Genomic DNA, 23,109 nt, shown 5'->3' with positions numbered 1-23,109 from the left:
CAGCGGTGCAAAATGCAAGTATTTTAAACTACAATCAAATGCTTTTGTTACCCCAAGCGTTGCTTTTACAGGAGGAATTTAATTTTTTCCATATTCAATGATGTTTTTCATCAAAAAAATCTTGCATGTACATACTTTTTTTTTCAAACAGCCAATTAAGAGCTGATATAATAATTTCCAATTCCATGGTGTTTCTCAGGACTTTGGTAGCAGCATTTTAGATAAGCTGCAGCTATCTGATAGAGTTTCATATTGATCAGGTTCGCACCAGCAAAGATATTAATTTAATTTGCTGAAATCATACACTAGTCTCACCCTCTATTCTTTTAATGATTTTTCAACGAAAGTAACCTAGTCTAATAGCATACTTTGTTTGGTTGTTAATATCTGGTTTGAAATCAGAATGACTGAAAGGTTAGGGGTCATTCTAGGTGGACACCCAGGATCGATTCAAGCTTACCTTGTGACTTGATATATTCTTATTTTACCTTATGCACGTTCAGTTCAGCGGGACCTTACAATACTTGCTTATGGCTGGGAGTAGGGAAGCTGCACTTTGTGTCCTGAATTGTATTTCAATACTTTCCAGCATCGACATAGGAAAATAAATTGTGGAAGAGGGGTTCCAACAAGGTGGCCTGTGGTCACAGTGAGCCTTTTCTTGAGACACACCTGGATCGAGTTATCTTCTCCCCACTATCAGTTTTCAAGGAATATTCTGGAGTCTTGGATCTGCCTTAAGGTTTATTAGTGACCATTAAGACTGTCGTTTTTCTCTGCCATAAGCTCCCATATTTGGTCCGTCTGTGTGTGTGTGTGGGGGGGTGGACTAGATTGCACTGACATATGGCACACTTTCAACCTGTTAAAAATGTATCTGAATATTGTATTTATGATTTCAAATGGTGGCAACCAAAACCAAAAATGTAGGTGCTGCAAGCTAATTTTGACAATAAAGAGTTCAGAGCCTAAGACGTTTTAAAACTATAAAGGGTCTGGAAAACCTCTTAATTGTTAGCAATAATTGAAATGCAACAGTAAGAAATGTTTTAGGTTTTCTCGTTTTTCTTTTCTTCTAATGTATTCACTGATATATCACCCTTGTTTGTTTCTTAGTCTCAGAGGCGCTTTTAGTTGAAATTTACCGGGGTGGCCAGAGTGGGACCTGTGTTTTTCTTCATGAGTATAACCAGCTGTTAAGGCCCCCCCTGGCCACCCATCTAGCTCCACCCCTGCATAACAGGGACCAAAACCAGTTATACAGAGGCACTGGCCCCTGTTGACCCCTGACAAGAACCGTCTATGGTTACTCTCCCCCTCTGATGTTTATTCGGCTATCTTATTGAAATGTATTAATACTACTTATTAATAATACTACCATATATACTACTTTCCAATATTCCAGTTTATACGCTATTCTGTGTATTTCTCGATTTTGGATCAACACTGGTTAAATTACAGCTGGTTTGATTATGTGTTACTTTCACTTGCCATACCCTGACGCCGAGCACGCTATTTGACGTCATCGTGGGAGTGTCGACCATCGGGAGAAATGAACGGTCATCAACACAGCCCCGTCTGCGCCCATGTAAGTTACATCTTTTTCAATTAGCATTTGTTTTTTGTGTTTTTTAGCAACGGCCTGCTTTATGAATGAAACGCGTTTTCATATGCTGCTGCCCTCTCCGGGCGGGCGGAGCAGAGGTGGATTTGCCTTGTTTACCTCCCTGTCGCTGCCGCCTGGCGGGTTGCCATTTCTCGCCTGTAGCCAACCGTTGCCGAAGCCGAACGACGTTTTTATTTTTTTCCTTTAGCCGTGGCGCTGGCAGGCTAAGTGGACAGGTAGCGAATATAGCACCGTTCTGCCACCTCGGAGATTCAAGATGGGGTTGTTAATTGCATTTAAGTGTGATTAAGGGAGGCGGAATTAATGCGTGACAACTTAAGATTCAACTTTCACGCCAACACCCAGGCCACGTTCACCCGTAACTGTTTAAAAGTAGCTATTGGAATCCATTGAATTTTTAAAGAAGGTGAAGCTATTGATGTATTTAAATTATAACGCCACAATGAAACAGAAGAGGGAAAGGTGTGATACGAGAGAGCTTGTGGGAGTATGTGACAGATGGCAACTCAATACCTCCCATCTAGACGGGGGTGTCGAGATTTTTGCACCTGTATGAACCGTTTATTGCCGCACCTTGGATTTGCAGCTTATAATTGATTTTTACATGTATATTTTTACTCCCATATTTATTACACAGTAGTTAAGTTTCAAAGCATTTCTATTTTTTATTTATTCTGTGTATAGCTATATTTTAATATGCTAGTGAGACAGTTTGCTGCAAATGCTGATTATAGTCGTTCTTAATTCAGTTAGTTTGTGCTTCGATTGATTGGTGATTAAACAAAACGGGCATTTAGTTCCTTTGAAAGAGGAGGCTGTTATAAATCCCTTAATCTGTTTTTGCTTTTAGATTCTGCTTGCTCACCCCGCACAACAGCGGTGTGCGCTCTCACGTAAAATAAACGCCCTCCAGCGCACCACGTTAGCTTGTAATGCTACATATTAGTTGATCAGCTAAGCCCTCTGGGTTAAAATTGCGATGCTTTGATTTGAAATACTATAAGGGGTTCGTTAAACACTGTAAAACACATATAATCTGTAATAGTGTTTTATAGAAATATTGAATAGTTGAGTGTTTTTAAAGGGCCCGGCCTGCGAGCGCTGGCTAGCAGGCTGCTAATATCAATCAGTTCTTTCCCTCTAGCTAACTGCAGAGCTCACAGTATTTTCTGTAATTTAACATGTATACTTGCAAATTAACCCTTTCATCACTGTTAGATATTTACTATAAAACCTTGTTTTTAAAGTGTTAATTTTAAATCATACGCACAGTAGCAAATCTACATGTGAGGATGCGAGATGCACCTGTAACCTGCTGAGCTATGAAGGCATGGAAATAAACAGGCTCCTAAAATGGAAAAGCTACTGTTCTGCTGCTGTATGCCACTTTAATCAAAGCGACTTGAGTGGCGTTTATATTGTCACTTCACTTTACATCATTTACAATAGTCATAAAACATTAATTAATAAAGATCAAACGTTACCACCCATTAATAAAACCATTTTCATATTGCAGATGCCTCCTGTCACATAACATTAGACCAAGCATCTATTTCTTTTGGGTATTTTGCCTTTTTTGTTGTGTCATGATCTTTTCATTACAGTCATTTTAGTATCAGAGTTAAAATCCATCACATATTGCAGGTCTGCTTTGATCTTTATTATTCCCAGCAGATTGGCTTGATTGTTTCACCTCATCTGATGTTATCAGCCCTAATGCACACAAAGCAGAAAGCTCCTTCCCTCCCCTTCTGTTTTCTTTATTTACTTTATTGCCTGGTGGTATTTTAGTGTTATCAGGCTGCATTTGTTAATGATAAACATACATAACTGGGAAGTAATTGTAATTGTTTATTTAGCAAATCTCTTTGCCTAACTGATTAGATGTTCTCTCTAATCAGAACATGCGTGTCTCTGAATCAAGTCCGAATTTTTTTAATCATAAAGTGAGTCTTAGAAAAGCATTGCTAGAGATGTAGGATGCTCCCTAAACTAGAATTGGATCTTTGTGAAGACTGGGATATTCACTTGCAAAATACCCCCTAACTATTGTATTTTTTTTGCCAACTCAAATACAGTTTTGTATTTTTACATTTTCTCCAATGCCCCATTTTCCAACAGGGTTTGCATTTAAATAGTTTACAGAAATTAGAGAAAGCACAGAGTTTATGTTCTGAGATGCATATTAAAGGAATAGTACACCCAAAACATGATTAGCCTTCATTTTCTACTCACCCCCATGCTGAACAACACTCTGGAGTACTTTTTTGATATCTCAAATGCATCTGGAGATCTGGGAGGCTTCTTGCTGTCTGCTGACATTCAAATAATGGAGGTCTATGGCGCCCGAGACAGAAAGGTCCATAAAAGTCCATAAAAACGTGTCAATATTCCTCCATACTGCTCGTCCAATGTATTCCAAGTGTCCTGAGTGGGTAGCGTCCATAATTTACTCGAAACGAAGTCATTTAGAATGTTTTTAGAGCATAAACAGTAGTGTATAGGATTTCCTAATAGCGCCCCCATGCGCGCTCACGGCGCTACGGAAGCCGGCAGACCAAACCAGCGCATTCAGCTCGGCAAAGAACTCATGCTCTTCCTCAACACTGAAGTCCTCAGACATTTTTCTTTCGTTGTTTCTTTCTTTGCACAGGTAAACAGCACATTTCTTCTTCTACGCTTGCATTATCGGCAGAGCAGACGCTGAATGCGCACTTCCTTCCGGTTTGGTCTGCCGGCTTCCGTAGAATCGTGAGCGCGCATGGGGGCGCTATTAGGAAATCCTATACACTACTGTTTAGGCTCTAAAACGTTCTAAATGACTTCGTTTCGAGTAAATTCTGGATGCTACCCACTCAGGACACTTGGATTACATTGGACGAGCAGTATGGAGGAATATTGACACGTTTTTGTGGACTTTTGTGGACCTTTCTGTCTCGGGCACAATAGACCTCCATTATTTGAATGTCAGCAGACAGCAAGAAGCCTCCCAGATCTCCAGATGCATTTGAGATATCAAAAAAGTACTCCAGAGTTTTGTTCAGCATGGGGGTGAGTAGAAAATGAAGGCTAATCATGTTTTGGGTGTACTATTCCTTTAAAGCATCAATCCCAACTATCAACCACTTACTAGAAGTTTGAATGGAGCAGACATGCTGCTGCAGCAAATAATCAAAATGTTTTAATTAACAAAATCTTGCAGTTGAAATCTATACTTTTTTATCTAGCTGTCATGTCTGTTTGCATTTGTTAGCACACATGACATAAACGTTGGATATTCTTCTTTAAGGTAAACAATGTGTGATTTACAATATATTCTTACAGTTTCATCACTGCTGCATTTCATTATTCAGTTTGGCTTCTATATGACAGAGGATTAACATCCAGTGAACATCCTCATGGGTCATTTATGCACTATTAATTAACATTTCACACTTAATTACTCTAAAGGTCCTTTGAGGGCTGTGCTCTTCAAAATGAAAGAGTGAAGCGGATTTGGCTCCTTAATTTTAGGTTAGGGATACCCTCCAGGGCTGTAAAACTAATGCTTAATTTTTCTTTTTTTCCTGGCAAAGAAGTTGGCCTTGCTAGCTTTAAAGTAATTGTGGTCAACAAACTTTGTGGAGTATGTTAGCCTTAGGTTTCAATGCTCTTTTGGTGACACGGCTTTCAGAATATTAGGCTATGTTGACAAGTTTCTGTTTTAAGATATCAGTCTATGGCTGTGTTTATTTAGAAAAAATTAATTAAATGTGTTAAAAATGATACAGAATAAAAATGATACAGAATAAAATATTGAGTTAAAAACCTAAATTGCATTAAAAAAAACATACTCTCTTTTCACAGAATTTACTGAATTCCCTCCCGTTCTTTTCCTCTTGTTTTACAGGATGTGATTTCTCTAAGTTTCCAAGGAAACGGTGGGCTAAAGTTCAAGAGCTGTTTGATTTGGGAAAGTCACCCAGAGGAAGCCGGGCCGGAAATCGGCTCGGATTGCTGAGCTTTTCTTTCCTTCTGAACTCATAGATGCAGAGATCTGCTGCAGATGACCACATGTAAGTCCTCCAGCCAACACACACACACCCACACATTGCCACACAATGGATTGTTTTTGTTTCATTATTCTAGATTAAGGCAGCATTTATCTTTATTTGGAATTAGTCAAGCTCTTAACAATATTAGTAGAAATAATCCTGAATGATGGTGTTAGTAGTTTAGGAAGCAAACGGTCTGTGTTGAATGTCTGACTTAAGTAAAATGTTAACTCAGCTGCACATGGCGGTGTGCAGCCGATGTGACATTAGAGCGCTGCGTGCACAGAGTGACAGGTGAATACTCGTTGACCTACTTTAGACTTCAGCCTGAAGGAGTCAGATGTCATTGCATTTTCTCTGCAGATGCAGGATTTAGTGCCACATCTGTGAGACTTTCAGCTTGATATCGATTTGGAGCTTCTGCAATACAGTTTGGTAATCAGAGTACTGCATGCGCTCACAGTTAACCCTTCTGGGTATGGGTGCATCTTAAAGAACTTAAATATTGTTAATTAGTATGAGTGGTTAGTTTAAAAAAGGACTCGTGATATATATTTATTACACATAGATCATTTTCTGTGGTTGTTTGGTTGGTCAGAAAATTCTACCATTACCTCAGAATAATTAAAGAAATGTTTTTGATTATGACATGTTATGTTTTGGCTAAACAGTGGCAGTTAAACAGCAGACAGTCAATGTCATCCTCCAGAACAAATAAACCACAAAGGTCACAGCAAAAGATGCTGGCTTTTCAAAGTCCTTTGTTTAAACACGGATGGAAACTGAAGTGAGAGGAAAAAATGTTGTCAGGAAAAACACATCCTTTTTTTTTTTTCCTTCCACCAAGCTTTCCGTTATGGATACAGTGATCTATAAACGGTCAGCCGCTTTGGCATTGACCTTCTGGGGCTTGCCCTACTTGATGATGTCATTAAAGGTCTGTCACTTCAAGTCTTCATCATTACGTTATGTTAAGCATGAATCACTTAAATTACCAGAAATTAAAGGTTAAAATATTAGTTTTACTTTTTAAAACGAATCACTGAAAGCTTGGTTTTATTGCTATGCAGCTGTAAACATGTTTTTTTTCTTTCCTGTAGGATTTATATAGTAACTATAAGCCCTCTTATATAAGTCGGTGTGATGTATTGCCATAACAACCTGAATGCAGCTAGCAGGAGCGCAGAAAGCTGTTCTGACCGATGATTGGTGTGCTGTATTAAGCGCATGCAGCTGAATCATGTTCATACTGAAAGCTTGGCTTTAATGATGGGTTTGTTGAAGTTTTCATTTGCTTCCAGGTGTGTTGATATAGGAATCAGCCATGAGAACACCAATAACAAGCAAAGAAACTTTTAAATATCTGCTTCAGTTAGAGTGTGGGTACCAAGTGTGTACACACACACACTCACACATTGATGTGTTTTCAACAACCCACCTCAGTGCTGTGTGATCAGACTGTAGATTTCCCAGTAAAGCCAGCATCAAATGAGTCACAGCACATCATTGTTTTGGGGTTTTTTTTGTCTCTAAAAGAGAACTTTTTCTACTTTGACTTGTTAAACAGTACTCATAGTGCTGAATCAGATGTTTGTTTTATTTTATTTTTTTCTGGAAAGCATTCTGTGTATCATAGAGTGAAACCTCCACGGCTCTTTGAGACTAACTGGAACATGAAGGTTACTTTCTCCCCTAACACGCCCTAACCGGTTCATTGAAGCTCAGCGTAACACCGTGCCTAGAAATGAGTCGAACAGGCCAATTATATGATCCAAAAGGCATTCTCTGCTCACAGCCCATTTTACTCTCAGCTAATGTAGCTTCTAAGTGCAGACATGCTTTGGTTTTAATTTCCTTTAATGACAGCTTATGGAGGCCGGACCTTACCAGCTGAACTTTTAATGGGATGTTTTACTGATGATATTGTGTTCCATTAGTAGATAAATTTGGTGCAAAATTAGAAACCACAAAAAATCTTAGTTTAGATGGCACCGGTGGGAAGTGTCCACAATCATCATAGACATGGATTTCATATTAGTTGTTGGCCTTTGATGATGGATTTTAGCCATTTGGTTCTGCAGGTGGATGGGGGATGGTTTTTTCTCTTGTTTCTAAACCATGCAGGATTTAATTTGATGTTTTTTTCATGATTTATTTTATGCTACAGTGTCAAAACCAATCCTGCATGATAAAATAAAGCATATTTTCAAAGGCGCTGATTTAAATTAATTTAATTCTTAATTTCGTAGTGATGCAATTGGGGTTGCAACTAACGATTATTTTGCAAATCGATTAATTTGCTGATCATTTTTTTTATTGGTTAATAATCAGACAGCAAAAGGTTCCTTAAAGAAGATGTTTTATGAAATTAAACCAGTGAATTTAAAACTTTACCTCTAAAGGACAGAGCAGATTGACAGACGAAAATGTTTTTTTTTTTAAACAATTTTGGGATAATTTCTGCTCTAAGTAGGTTGGTCTGTTAACTAAAGGCACGTTTTAGAGTCTCTATACTCCAGTTAACGATCCAGTCAAACATTAATCATTAGATTTTGTTAAAATATAATTTTTGTTTGAGATTTGCCCTTCCTATTTTTTTTTTTTAGTTAAGACAAGTGTCTATAAATCAGATTTCTGTTAAATACCCAGCTTTAAGGCATAGTTCTCACATTTATATCGGATTTGAGGTCAGGTTTGGTCCGAAAGCTAAAAGTTAGCATGCTTAATCAGCATCTACACTAGCTAAGATGAAAACAGCTGTTTCAGTGTTTCAACCATTCAAAGCCTAAGGTAGAAGGAATTTGGTTGGGATGCTCCAGAGTAACTCAGGAACCACCAAAGCTCAAGTCAGGTCCACACAGTAAAAGTGAGGAGCAAAGGAGAGCCTTTCAAATCTAAGAGCTGTCAGTCCCCATCAGTCAGGCATGGTGATGGTAGGATCATGCTGGGGCCTGTGTTCTGCCTTCATGTGAGCTGACAAACCGCTGCAAATTGTTGTCATAAAAGCAATGATTATAAAATGGGTCAATCTGATGATGAGTACATGTACATTTCTGACCTGGACTCCAAATCTTGGCTTTAAAGGCCAACTTTGTCATTTGAGTCTTTAGTTTCATAACTAACTGTGCTAACTGCATAAATATATTAAATTCTTCAGTCCTTCACTAGGACGACTCATGAAACAATGTGCTAACATTCTGCAGATGAGGGGAGCAGTGACAGCTCCTGAAAACTGCGTACGCCTTGTTTTTTCATGTTTGTATTATTAGCTGAGACGGCAGCTCTGAAGTCTTGTTAATGTTTTCCTGTCATTTCATCCGAACACATTGTGTGATTAAATGAAGACTCATTAAGCAGGAATGAGCTGCAGCCTCTTAAAGGAATAGTACACCCAAAACATGATTAGCCTTCATTTTCTACTCACCCCCATGCTGAACAACACTCTGGAGTACTTTTTTGATATCTCAAATGCATCTGGAGATCTGGGAGGCTTCTTGCTGTCTGCTGACATTCAAATAATGGAGGTCTATGGCGCCCGAGACAGAAAGGTCCATAAAAGTCCACAAAAACGTGTCAATATTCCTCCATACTGCTCGTCCAATGTAATCCAAGTGTCCTGAGTGGGTAGCATCCAGAATTTACTCGAAACGAAGTCATTTAGAATGTTTTTAGAGCATAAACAGTAGTGTATAGGATTTCCTAATAGCGCCCCCATGCGCGCTCACGACGCTACGGAAGCCGGCAGACCAAACCGGAAGAAAGTGCGCATTCAGCGTCTGGTCTGCCGATAATGCAAGCGTAGAAGAAGAAATGTGCTGTTTACCTGTGCAAAGAAAGAAACAACGAAAGAAAAATGTCTGAGGACTTCAGTGTTGAGGAAGAGCATGAGTTCTTTGCCGAGCTGAATGCGCTGGTTTGGTCTGCCGGCTTCCGTAGAATCGCGAGCGCGCATGGGGGCGCTATTAGGAAATCCTATACACTACTGTTTATGCTCTAAAAACATTCTAAATGACTTCGTTTCGAGTAAATTCTGGATGCTACCCACTCAGGACACTTGGATTACATTGGACGAGCAGTATGGAGGAATATTGACACGTTTTTGTGGACTTTTATGGACCTTTCTGTCTCGGGCGCCATGGACCTCCATTATTTGAATGTCAGCAGACAGCAAGAAGCCTCCCAGATCTCCAGATGCATTTGAGATATCAAAAAAGTACTCCAGAGTGTTGTTCAGCATGGAGGTGAGTAGAAAATGAAGGCTAATCATGTTTTGGGTGTACTATTCCTTTAAAGTTTCCACCTAAAGGTCTGATTAGGTCATGTGGTTGGTTCTCTCTGACACTCTTTTCTACCCATCTATTGTTACCATTCATTAATGAGTGGATGGTTTCACAAGTCAGCTTTTACCTTTCTGTTGCATGAAGAATCTATTTTTGTCTGTTTGTGCTTCATTTAGCTTCTCCTGAGTTGTGAGTCAGAAGAGAAGAGGCTGAGCTGATGGTAAGCTCTGCCACACTCTCTCCTTCTTGCCTTCTTTCTAAATATGCTGATGCGTTTTGATCGAGTAAAAAGCAAACTGTTGTTAATTAAACCTGATTTCAGGTTTAAAAATCCGTGGAAAAGGCTTTATATTTCAGGGTTTAACTATGCTATGTTTAGTAGAAGATGCAAAGGGGAGGCTGCTACAGATGGAGGGAGTCCTTGTTCAGCTTAGAATTGGATCATAGTTTTTTTTTTCTTCCATTTTTTATTTTATTTGGAGAACATATTTTTATTATTTACTTTTTACTGTATGCTCTGTTGTCTCTTAATTAGCATCATCTGAGCATTTAGTAATTTCCTCCTTAGTTAATGATTTATTCATTGAATGCTTTCTGAAATGTGTCCATTTCTAAGCTCTCAAATAATTTGGCTTGGATATTTTGGGGAGAAACGCAAACAATGGCGAAAACATTTCAGAAAGTATTTCCAATATTTTAGTTTTTTTTAACAGTCTAGTCTTTGGATTTTTTTGCATTGCTGGGTTGACACCTCTAAGACATGCCAGGTTGTTTTAAACTAAATTCACTTTCAGTAACGCTTAAATTGGGTAAACCTTGATTAAAATGCCAACTTCTTGTTTTGTAAAAAAATCAGACATTGAGTAATCATTGCAAACATTTATTACCTAAACATTTATTACCTAAATCATAATTGATCACATAAAGTGTAAAGGCAACATATAAACAAGAAATAAATCTTGTCATAACCCTGATGCATAACACACACTCCAATGGAAACCTGCCATCAATTATTGTCAAAATGGTCTGAAATAAGTTTTAACTAAATTTGTAGTATTTTAATTAGTCATTTCCATCCTGTTGGCTAAAGATTGCAGAAAGGATCTCATCATGCAAAGGTTGGTCAGGAGGAGAAGGGGAAAAAAATAGGTGATATAGGCAGACGGCAGGATCAATGGATCTGGACACATTCTGGCATCTTTATTCTCCAGATGTCTGGACTACATATTACAGATACAAGATTGAAGACTTGCCCTAAAACAAAAATGTCCAGACAATTAAACCCCTGCACCCCCACCCACAAAAAAAAAAAAAAAAAAAGTTTGGGGATGGACTTGTCACACTTAAGTTTTCCACTAAACCTACCTTGCAAAGATAAGAAAAGTTTTGCAATGATCTTAAAACAACCCAAAACACATAGGTCTGCGTTTTCCTCCTAGTCTGACTCTAACCTTTCTATGTTAGGGTGAGGAAATATTGTGAAAGTTTTACTTGGTAATAGACTAAAGCCTGTTTTGTATTTTCTCCTGTAAAGATTTTTTTCTCCAGTAAATGGCACAGGATGTTTGTCACATTAAATTTTAAAAGGTTCTTAAAATATTCATAAAGGTCTCATTTTTCATTTCATAACTCTGGCATTTTAAAAAGGCTATTTAGATATCTTACATCCATTGTGTTGAAAAGTTATCCTCTTTTTTGACATAAATTGTAATAAACCAAATTTTAAATAAATGCTTGTTAAATGGAAGGGCCAAACGTGATCCTTTATATGTCAACCCAGTTTTTTATTGCTTAGTTTGTTTGTTTTTTTTCTTTTCACATTGTGCTTCTGCTTTTTCTGTTCCTCACTGCTGCATGTTGTAATGCGTTTTATTTTCCTTTTTGTGGTAGACAAGCATGACATTGAGCCAAGCCACAGATGCATGCCCACTCTAAAGCACCAACTGAGCGGCATCCCCTCCGCTTCCCGGCTTTCACCCGGCCTCTCAGAGGAGGGTGTCGACGGGGCGTAGCTAGTCTCCTGCAAACCCCCACGTAGAGCCTCGCTGTGAAACTGGAGGGGCCCGATGGATCAGGGTAGTAGTGAGCAGAGTCCAGATGAGCCGGATGCAGGAGGCCGAACGGAGCTGGAGGTCGGCAGGAGGGCGTCGGAGTCAGAGCACGGCTTATCCAAAATCACCCATAATGCCCTGGAGAACATGGGAGCGTTGGGGCATGGCCTGAAGCAGTTCTTCCAGCCACAGCGCCGACGCTCCTCCGTTTCCCCGCATGACTCCGCCTCAGCCTGCGCGAGCGCCCCTCCCTCCGAGCCTGCCGACGTAGGGTCAGACGTAGGGGACCCTCCCGGCTCCTTGGCCCCCTCCTTGGATTCTGACAATCCTGCCACTTCCGCAGCTCTGAGCCGGGTTCTGCAGCAGATCCGAGCCCCCCCCATAATGAAGCGAGGCACCAGCCTGCAGAGCCGGCGCAGCAAAGCAGGGAGCTCTGGGGAGGCTCCCCAGAAAGGGAGCCCACAGATCCATCGGCGGAGCACTCATGAGGCCCTGCTGCAGGCTGGACGCCCACGTTCCTCCTCCACCACAGACACCCCCACCTGTCCTGCTCTGGTGGACGTGCTGCTGACCTCTGGGTACCACTCTACTGAAGAACCTGACAAGGTGAGTGTCTCTGACCCTCAAGGTGCTCCACTGCAAGATGCACAAATGCATTCTACACAGCTTCAAGTGTTTTTTTATTAAACATTGTCTTCAAATGCCTGATATGTTCAAATATAGATCGTTGAAAAGAATCACTATAAATCTTTTTTTGAACATATTTACCATAACTTCTCTCAATTGGTTTATAATGTAAAATCCCTCAGTTCTGTGGCTCTGATGTAACAACTATTTCACAGTATGATTATTTTTTCAAGACACTACGGGGAAAAAAAAAAACATTTAACCTCTCAAAACCCACCGGGTTGCTATTTTAAAGCGTTTACAAATAATAACTCAATGCATGAAAATTACACTTGTAAAATATTAACCAATATAGACACGTTAGACATCGTTGAAAAGCTTAGATTCTCCTCAATTCAACAATCAAGTGCATTTGATGGACATAGGGAGCATCAAAGCACAATTAACACAGATATAGCAGCATGTCAAAATGTACTATGACAAAGCAGCCACAACAAGCAAGCATGTCTGTTCAAAAAAGACATCATTTTCAAGAATAAAAAAAAAACAACTTTGAGTATTGCTTGAACTGATGCAGCTTGGGTGTTTTACTCACCCAATATTTATGTATATATTCAGAAACTAGAAGGTCTTAGCTTTCAAATAATGTATCATACATGTAATTTGGGCTTACAGTTCCTAAGTTATTTGGTTTCCATTTGGCTATGAAAAATAGGTGAGAATTTCCCAAAATGAGGTGGCTATTAAGAGGTTGGAAAAAAAAGTATTAAAAATAATTTAGCCTTTCTTTGACAACACACACTATAGCTGTTGTAATATGAATGAAAGGCTTCCTAAAGATTTGGTGTCCATAGAGCTAAGCAATCAGAGAGTTTGTTTTCTGGGAAAGAAAGTGGTTTAATTTAGCTTTTTTTTCTTTCATCTTCTTTTTTTTTAAGTTAAAAGCATAGAGGTTTTAGAGGTGACTCATGCACACCAAATGAACTGGGAAATCATGTTAAGTCTCTGGACATGTCCTAGAAGCACCGCTGAGTGGGGAGATGAGCTGTCAGTGTTGGAAGGTCAGAGATTGCCTTTGACTGGTTTGTCACTATGTGCTTTAAGCCCTTCTAAATTTAGCATTTGCAGTCTTTCAGTGTACTTCAGGTCAGCAACGGCTCGCAGGGGTAAATAAAGTGTAAAGATTTGCTTCAGGTTAGCTGACCTTGATTAGAGAGATAAACTAACCGGGGTTTAAATGACAGATAACAGGACGCTCTCTGACTCGGCTGCACAGAGAGCCCATTGTCTAACGAAATGGGGGATTTGTTTTGATTAAATTTAGACTGTGTCTTGTTGGTGCCGATAAAAGAGCCTTTGTTTAGAGTAAAATAATGTGTTACTGATGACTTATTGATCTGGGAATTTATTATCTGTGTGACAGTAGCAGGGTGTTTTTTTTTAAGTTGTGGTAACAGACTGCAGCTCTGTGTGCGGACTGAAGGACGGGGAGAACTTAACTAAGCTCTGGGGGAGAACTGTTTGATGGTGCGCAGAGAGGAAAGCGTCTAAGAGTTTTAAAGCTTAGAGTTGCATTAAGAAGGGCACCATTAATTACTTGTATGCACTGGCACAGGCAACAGCTTTGATGTGCAAGGTCTGGCAGCTAAACCTACCTCTACATGGTTCCGGGATGAACAGTTGAGAAACAACTAATACCACAAATAAAGCTTTTCATCAGGGAGATTCTGGTAACTTTTAAAGTTAAAGCTATGGGTGAGAGATTGTCAGTAATTATGATAAGTTTAAGATCTACCAAAGCAGAGATGAGAGTAATGACAACACAGCTGTCATTGTATTTATATCTACCCATCAGAGCTCCATCGGTTTTATTTTCCTGTTTTGTCTTAGATTTTTATTTCTTAACTTTTATGTAGCTTAATAGTCTATATTATAAGTGCTGATTGTACACCTTCACCATTTAATACCTCTGTAGGTTCTGTTATTTGGTGCCTGCAAACTTATTTCGTCATAATCTACTTTATTAACATGAGGTTATAGCCATATGACTCCAGTAATTTTATCTACCAATCAGACGTTACTTATCATACATATTTAACTAAATAAGAGTATATTAAAACCAAACAGATTGCATCGAAATAAAATGCAAATAGGGTTTAAAGCAACAAACAATATACAAAGTAGGGGTGGGCAATATATTTATAAATATCAAATATACTGGTGTGTATTGAGTTTCCCTATGCACAATAGTTAAAATGACTCAAATTTCCATGACAACATTAATCCATCTGCATCAATTTCACTGAGAGTTTTATTTTTACCTGCACAGTTTGAATGCATCATAAACCCCTCCTCCGCACGCTACAGCAACCGGCAAACGAAATACGGCGACAGCAGGTGTTTCGGCTGAGCAATATGGTAGTGGTTTGGATTTCACAAAAGGCGGTCATTTGTAAGACATGTCGTAAAAACCACTGCTGCAAAAGTTAGCAGTGCAAATCTATTCCACCACCTACAAATAATCCGCTGCTAAATGAAGAATGTAAACACCACGTCTGCATCTCCCTACACACCAATTAAAACATTAAATAAATCAGCTGTGCAGCCGATGACGTTGGCCTAGTCGTTTGAAAAATCGATCCAATATGAGCGACAAGGGAAGAGATTGAGGGAAATCAGACGCTATTTATTAAGTTATTTTAAATATTCTTTAGCTGGTGATGTAATGTGGTCTTGTTCAGAGGTTTTGCAGGCATTTTCTAAACATGGCAGTGTTCTCAATTTTGCAACTTTTTGTGCTTCTTTAACATTCCTATTGTGCTTGTGCTGCCTAAAAAGTTTGTAAAAGGTTGGAATTATTAGATATTTTCTATCTATCTGTCTGTCTGTCTGTCTGTCTGTCGATAGATAGATAGATAGATAGATAGATGTAAAAAACGAATGATGTGCTACCTTTTAGATGTTTGTACTATAGAAGCTTCTCCTTAATCAGCTAACATAACGAACCTTAGAAACATGTTATATTAACCGCCTCCGGTAGATTTGTGAGACTATCTGTTCTAAAGAAAGAACCAGAAAGGGTTACATTTGCATCATTATGTAATCACAAGCAGCACTTTGCTCTGATGGCTTGTTGTCATTCGTAATGTTTATCAGGCCTGATTATGGTATGCTGGAACATGAGGTTTGCTGCCTTTTTATGTCATAGACGCCATCTACTGTTGTAAGTGTGTTATTACACCTGCATCTTAGATGAGCGGTTCAGTTTAGATTTTATTTTATAAACAGTTATGTTTAACTAATTAGGAGTTTTCTGTTTTGTAGATTTTGTGTTATTGCTGTGTATACTTGCATTTGAAGAGTTGCCTCTTTCCTTTCTATAAATCTGGAAAAGAATTCAGGATTTTTTTTAATGTGTTTAAGCAAAAGATAAGCAGTGCTTTTTTTCTTTATTTTCTTTCTTCCTTCTTGTGTTTTCCCTTCCTACCTTCCTGCCTCCCCATGTTCCTCCCTCCCTCGTTTCTGTCCTCCCTTTCTTTGCCATGTCCTCCTCTCCTCCTCGTATTCTTATTCATTCCTGTTCTGTTCCTGTGACCTTTACCTCTCTCCATGTCCTTCTTTTATTTAACTACTCCAGTCTTATCTCCAGTTGTTTCCTGTCTCCTTCTTTCCTGGCTGCTTTACTTGTGTCCTATTTTCCTTTCCTGCTTCCTTCTTTGCTTTCTTGAGTTCCATTTTCCTCCCCCTCATGCATCCTCCCTTTTTTTGTTCTACCACTGACACTGAATTGGTTAAAGTGTAGCTCCTCACTCTTCTTTCTTCACCGGTCTTCGGGTCATTAGTAAGAACACGATAGGGGGTGGGAAGGAACTTTGAACTGGTGTACTGAATCTGGACAGCCCTTAGTTATATGGGCGTCTTTACAGTCAGAAAACACACATGGATGATGCAAGTCAGAACTGACTACAGCCTTCCAAAAAGAAATATAAAAAAAAAAATTACATGAATGTATGAAGATTTATACACTTGCATGTGTCACACAGAGTACATGTAAAGAAAATAATATGTTATTCAACTCTGGGAGGTGGGCTGAGTGTCATGGACCTCTCTGATTGTAATGTAAAAAAAAAAAAAAAGAATTTATTTATGAACTGTATGTGTTATTTTTCTAAACAGTGGGATCGGTATGATGGCTCAGGTCCTGCAGTGTCACCCAATGCCATGCCCTACGGTGCTGAGGGCTATGACTTGGTGGACAGTACCCCAGACCCCCAGCGCACCAAGCAGGCTATCGCCCAACTGCAGCAGAAGATCCTGAAGCTCACAGAACAAATTAAGATCGAACAAAATGCCCGCGATGACAATGTGGCTGAATATCTGAAACTGGCCAACAATGCAGACAAACAGCAAAGCGCACGCATCAAACAGGTGTTTGAGAAGAAGAACCAAAAGTCTGCTCAGACCATCCAGCAGCTACAGAGGAAGCTGGAGCACTACCACAGGAAACTCAGAGAGGTGGAGCACAACGGCATCCCTCGGCAGCCCAAAGATGTTTTAAGAGACATGCACCAAGGTCTGAAAGGCGTTGGAGCCAAGGTTAGACCCTGATCTTTCTCCATAAAGAAAACATTTAGTTATTTTAAATTTTCTCTAAGTTGACAAAATGTTTGACCAGCGGTCTGTTGGTTTTAAACGTCACTCTAGTATTGATTCACATTCTGACAAGTAGAGACAAGTTTCACAGAAATATCAGTTTTACTTCCTCCTCCAAGCCACTTATTTCTGGTAGAATTACATTGGACAGTGAAGGCTCTAAAAGGGGTACATTCCTTTATAAAAAAAAAAAAAAAAAAAAGAACAAAAAGGTGGCTTACAAACATAATACATAATTTAACTGGGAGGATCACTTGACAAAATGGCCTAATGTTACAACCAGCTTCATGTTTTTGTACCAGAAGTTCTTAGGAGAAAACAACAAAAATGGCAACCTCTGCAGTTCTGGCTTTTAAACTTGTATATTATGTTTGTAATAATATAACTGAACTTTATTGATCTCACATTGGAGAAATTTACCTCTGTATTTAACCCATTCCCTTGGGGAGCATTCGGCTGCCATTGTGCAGAACTCAGAACTTCTGGATTCCAAGCGCAATGCCCCAACCACTAGGCCACCACTCCACCTGTCTGTTTCTTAACTTCACCTTAAGTCCTTCATACAGCTGACAGTGTCATCGCTGCAGCACGTGTCTATGGTGCAGACGGCAAATAGCGCTGTGACTGAAAAAAGTTACTATTTTATTATTTTGGTTCATTGAAACTCATTTTTTACATTCTTGCAAAGGTGCATCAGAGTGTGATGTAGTGCTACCTGTAACCAGCACATTACACTTTGCCACATCATTCCTCTCCGCAATTATGCACTTAACGTTGCTTTTATAGATACACTTAAAAATAAAATGCAGCAGGTTTGGTTTAATGTGACAAAATGTGCAGCGCTAAGCATTATTGATCCCCACTGACTTTATCTGACATCATTAAGCTATATGAATTCACAGAATCCATTGTGAAGTTAATTACGTAGCTGTTACTTTAAATTGGCCTTTAATCATTTATAAACAGACACTGACAGAACCATTGCTATTCACAGGTAACAGGGGGGCTGTCCAGCTTCTCTCAAGCTACTCATTCTGCAGCTGGAGCCGTGGTGGCCAAGCCAAGAGAATTTGCTTCCCTAATCCGGAACAAGTTTGGGAGTGCCGACAACATCGCAGCTCTGAAGGACTCGTTGGAGGAATCACAAGGAGAGGAGGGTGGTTGTCCAGGGGGGTCACGGCCTCTTGGAACAGGACAGTTACAATCCAGTCCCAGATACGGCAGCGAGGACGACTGCTCAAGTGCTACTTCTGGATCGGCTGGAGCTAACAGCACCCCTGGGGCCCCAGGCGGCCCCCCTAGCTCCCGGGGCAATACTCTTGATAACGCTCAAGGCTCGGGATTTGATGCTTTATTCCATGAGATCAACGAGCTTCGGGAAAACCAGGGTCGGCTAGAGGAGTCCTTTGAAAGTTTAAAATCCCATTATCAGCGGGATTACACGGTGATCATGGAGGCCCTGCAGGAAGAACGATACAGGTTAGCATACATTCAAGAACTGGTTCTAAGGTTGGTTATTAGTTCATAAATAAACATTGGTTTATGCCGGTCAAATTTTGACGGTGATACCAATATACATTCTGTTAGATGGGCAGAACATGCTGCATCAGATCAGTTACAGACTTGTGAATTAAATCCTTCTTGAGGAATTCAAAAACTGTCGCTAAACCAGTCAGCAGTTCCACTTCATTTTAAAGTGTTGATGAGGTAATGTTGATTTCATTATTCCATCATTTTGCATTAAAATCATGCAGCAGACATAACAGATGTTCTGAGTTATTATGAACCAAGCACAGTAATTTTTTTCTAACACAAATATCCTACATTTAGTATTTCCACAGCAGCCCTCTGATTAATAGCTAGTAAAAGCCATCCCCATGTGGTGATGTCAGAGGGAGAACACTTTATGAGCTACCTCAGCATTTTATAATGGAGAGGGGTAGAAACATTGTTCTAGAACATCTGGTCTGGAATTGGTTTGTATGGTTAAACCATCAGCATGTTTAACCTCAGGGGAGAGAAGTGATGCTGAGGAACATGGAGGCATCACACCTTCCAGGGCAGAGCCATCCAGAGCGGACCTCTAGCTAGAGGTGACGGCCAGTAAGCCAGAGGGTGACGGCTAGTGAGACGGCAGCAGTTCTGGTTGAAAACTCATGGCACAGAAACACGGTTTGCTCTGCCTCTGGAACAAAATGTATTTTTTAGGTTCTAGTTATTGCACTGTGTGCAGAATTATTAGGCAAATTAGTATTTCGACCACATCATCCTTTTCATACATGCTGTCCTACTTCAAGCTGTTATTAAGTTAATCAGGTAGTGTGCATCTCTTTAATGAGAAGGGGTGTGGCCTAATGACACCAACACCCTATATAATGTGCTTAATTATTAGGCAACTTCCAAAAATATAAAACTTTTATATTAAGGAGTCTTTTGGGTTGATTGAGAACACAATTGTGGCCTAATAATAAAGATAATCCTCAAAAATACAACTTGCTTAATAATCCCGCACACAGTGTAGTTTAAAAATAAAAATTTGAATATAATACTTTAACTGAACATGACATGAAAATGTGACAAGACATTATCTACTATATTCTTAAAGGTATAGCTAGCAACTCCACCCATCCTTCAGTGCCAGGGTTGCCCATCCCTAAGCATTAATTCCTTTAAACCACAGACTTATAAAACACCTGATACAGAACGCAGAGCCAGTAAGTCTCTACTACGAAGCTGGCCTCTGCTTTGGTAATACAGAAGCTAAAAACAATTAGCTTTGAATCATCATCCAGAACAGCAGAAATTTACGATCCAAACTCCACATCAGCCTCCAGATTTTTCTGTGTGCTTGAAATTATTACATTGATCATTAGTACTAACATTTTCGTCTACGAAAAATAGTCATCTACACTAAATATTACTCTTCTAGATTAGGATTCCTTTTTTAAATGGCATTTTTGGGTTTCAATTACCAAAACAGAATTACTTTTGGTTGATATTGTAATTTCTCAACATGAACTTGTAATAAAACAGTTAGAAGAAGACATTTAGTCCCTGATTTCTGTGTTTTGTTTTTTAGGTGTGAACGACTAGAAGAACAACTCAATGACTTGACAGAGTTGCACCAGAATGAAATCCTGAACCTCAAACAGGAACTGGCTAGCATGGAGGAGAAAATCGCCTACCAGTCTTATGAAAGAGCACGAGACATCCAGGCAAGCTGGACTTAATTGGACCTAAATCTGACACTTTATCATCATACATGTCTGATGCGTTTGTTTCCCCCTTTCCAGGAGGCGCTGGAGGCTTGTCAGACGCGCATATCCAAGATGGAGCTCCAACAGCAGCAGCAGCAGGTGGTGGAGGGGCTGGAGAACGCCACGGCACGGACTCTTCTGGGAAAACTAATCAATATACTTCTGGCTGTCATGGCTGTCCTCCTGGTGTTTGTGTCAACTGTGGCCAACTGTGTCGTCCCCTTGATGAAAACACGAAGCCGCACTTTTTCCACGCTGCTCCTTGTCATCCTGCTCGCCTTCCTCTGGAGGCACTGGGAGGCTATTTCAGAGTATCTGCATCAATTCCTGATAAACCCCAGATGACCTACTGGGAGGAACCAATCAAAGCAATGAAAGGGACTCTGAAGGTTGAAGGGAAGACGGATCCACTGAAGGTTGTGTCTTTTTGTCCAGTTCTCGATCATACACTTTCTCTAAAAACACTCAGGAGTGTAGAAGAAGTTTGTCACTTTACCACTTTGTGAAGTTTGTTTTCGGAAGTGGATAATCAAAAATAGAGGAGCTAAAAAGGTCTGGCATCACCTTCTGTCATGGGTACAATGGAGGCACGAGCAGCTTACCCTGGTGGGGGGCATATTTGAAGGAGGGCCTGAGAGAACTGCACACTGGATTTCTCTCTGAGTGAATTTGTTTACAAGTGGAAAAAAAAACCTTACATTGTTTTTCACCTTAGTTTTTATCTGTATTTTATTCAATTGGTATTGCTTTGAAGTCACTGCTATTTTTAATAAAGCTTGACCGGTTTTCTCTCTAACTGTAATGAGCTGATGGTGTTCTGTGGTTTTAGTGTCCCTGGTTTTTATTTTTATGTTTTATAAGAAAGTTCTCTTTTCAGTCTTTTTTTGTATTTAATTTCTCTCTTTTCTCATCATCACTGCATTTCAGCTTATGTAACAAAGTTCTCCTTCCAGGTCATCTAAGATCAGGGGCCTGTGTTTCTGTATCAGTGCTCTGAGCTCACATTTGTTACTGAGTCAAACAGCAGGGGGTTGTTGAATTGCTTCCTTTGGCTGCGTGGAGTCGATCACACTGGTTTTTATCACTAACAGGATGCTACTACCAGAAGATGTGACCGCCCTCCTCCTCTGACTGGACATCACACTTTTCCTAGTGACTCTTTCACTGTGGAAAGGATAATCTATAAACTGAATTAACATACTTGAAGAGCTGCTAAAATGCTCAAAGACTTAGTGCTTCCGTACTGTTTCTATTAGTGACGACAAAATATGAACACATTAGTTTGTTTTGTTTTTTTTATTTTTGAATAATAAATAAATTTGCTGTTTTAAAATGCTACGCTTTAGGTCTAACTTGCATTTGTTTGCAGTTGTCAACAACTCAATTGCATAATACATTACCAAAAAGAAAACCCTCTTTGTGTCTGTTTTATTTATGTTTAGATAGATTTAGTTTATTATCATCTGTAAAATATGGAAATGAATAGAAGTGAATTTATGGATTCCTGATTCTTACATTATCTGTAAGTTTCTTACAAAGGTAGTGTTCAAAATTGGTAGGAGGTTTATCCACCTTAAAGGAATTATAGGTGGAAGATATTAGATGTTTTCTGTGTGGTTTTGAGTAAAAATAGTAAGATTTATGGGGGCATAATGTATAAGTAAATACTCAAAATGTAAAACATCATCAGGTTGTTTTCATTTAAAACGGGAAAACGAACTTTATACTTTAAGCTGCTAAAATCCTTTGATTTAGGGATCAGAGATTAACACAGAAATGGGTGGATATTAGCTGGGTACTTTAGTAGGGTTGTTGGCGTTATGTAGCCGACTGCATTCAGCTGAATGATGTCCCGGTAATAGCTTTCTAACTGGGTTTAAAACGGTTTTTATTGATTAGTAATGGGTGGCTGTTCATTTTCAGTCCTACCATCGCACTCCTTCCTCTGGCTTTCTAGTAATATGCTTGGATACATCACTGTGGGCAGCCAAGTTCTTCAGCAAATCCTTTTTTTTTTCTTGTAATTGATCTTCCACATATTTTTGTATTTTTGCCCGAGACTGCAAGCTACAAGTAGTGACTGAAATAACTGATTCAAAATCTGTTATGCACTAGCACTCCAGACAGATTTTATTTAACGGCAGGGAATGAAATAATATAAGATAAAGAACTTTAGGATGTGTTTTGGCCTAGAGGCAGCTCATCTAAAAAAAAAAAAAACAAATGTTTTCAGTTCTATTTTGTTGATTAATGTTGCAGAAGAAACTATAGTATTTAACATTAAATGTCTATAAAGAATGAAAAAAACCCTACAAATATAGATAAAAACCCCTACAAACAGTAGAGTAATATTTACATTTATAGAATTAAAGTTTAGTTTCCTCAAGCATGCAGGACATTTCTTCAAGCTTTTGTCAGAGAATAGGCTGCTCTCAGGAGCTCGGTCTGTTTTAGTTTGGAAACCATGTTTTAATTTGATTATTCTCGCAGTTTCAGGTCAGATTACACATTTTTTTTCTTCCGTTTGTTGAATTCAAAAGTAATATGTCATGACAATTATTTAATTCATGTTTTAATTTC

At 39.2% G+C, this 23,109-nt stretch overlaps 1 protein-coding gene across 2 annotated transcripts; it reads left to right on the top strand.

Annotated features, from left to right (window-relative positions):
- Positions 1-1,453: 1,453 nt before the first annotated feature.
- Positions 1,454-21,867, top strand: tmcc1b (transmembrane and coiled-coil domain family 1b). 2 transcript variants are annotated; one of them, XM_038279899.1, is made up of 8 exons: positions 1,454-1,588; positions 5,517-5,682; positions 10,118-10,161; positions 12,336-12,598; positions 16,796-17,215; positions 18,267-18,751; positions 20,352-20,487; positions 20,566-21,867. In XM_038279899.1, the coding sequence occupies exons 4-8, from the start codon at positions 12,377-12,379 to the stop codon at positions 20,872-20,874; spliced, it is 1,572 nt and encodes a 523-aa protein (XP_038135827.1). In that variant the 5' UTR covers positions 1,454-1,588; positions 5,517-5,682; positions 10,118-10,161; positions 12,336-12,376; the 3' UTR covers positions 20,875-21,867. The 2 variants fall into 2 exon arrangements, with proteins under 2 accessions (XP_038135827.1, XP_038135826.1); XM_038279898.1 differs by having other exon boundaries at positions 11,832-12,598.
- Positions 21,868-23,109: the final 1,242 nt, after the last annotated feature.

The sequence above is a fragment of the Cyprinodon tularosa genome, unplaced genomic scaffold (genome assembly GCF_016077235.1).
Source record: "Cyprinodon tularosa strain WSP-4 unplaced genomic scaffold, ASM1607723v1 ctg154, whole genome shotgun sequence".
NCBI lineage: Eukaryota > Metazoa > Chordata > Actinopteri > Cyprinodontiformes > Cyprinodontidae > Cyprinodon > Cyprinodon tularosa.
The sequence above is the reverse complement of the archived record's forward strand: the minus strand, read 5'-3'. Positions and strand labels throughout refer to the sequence as shown.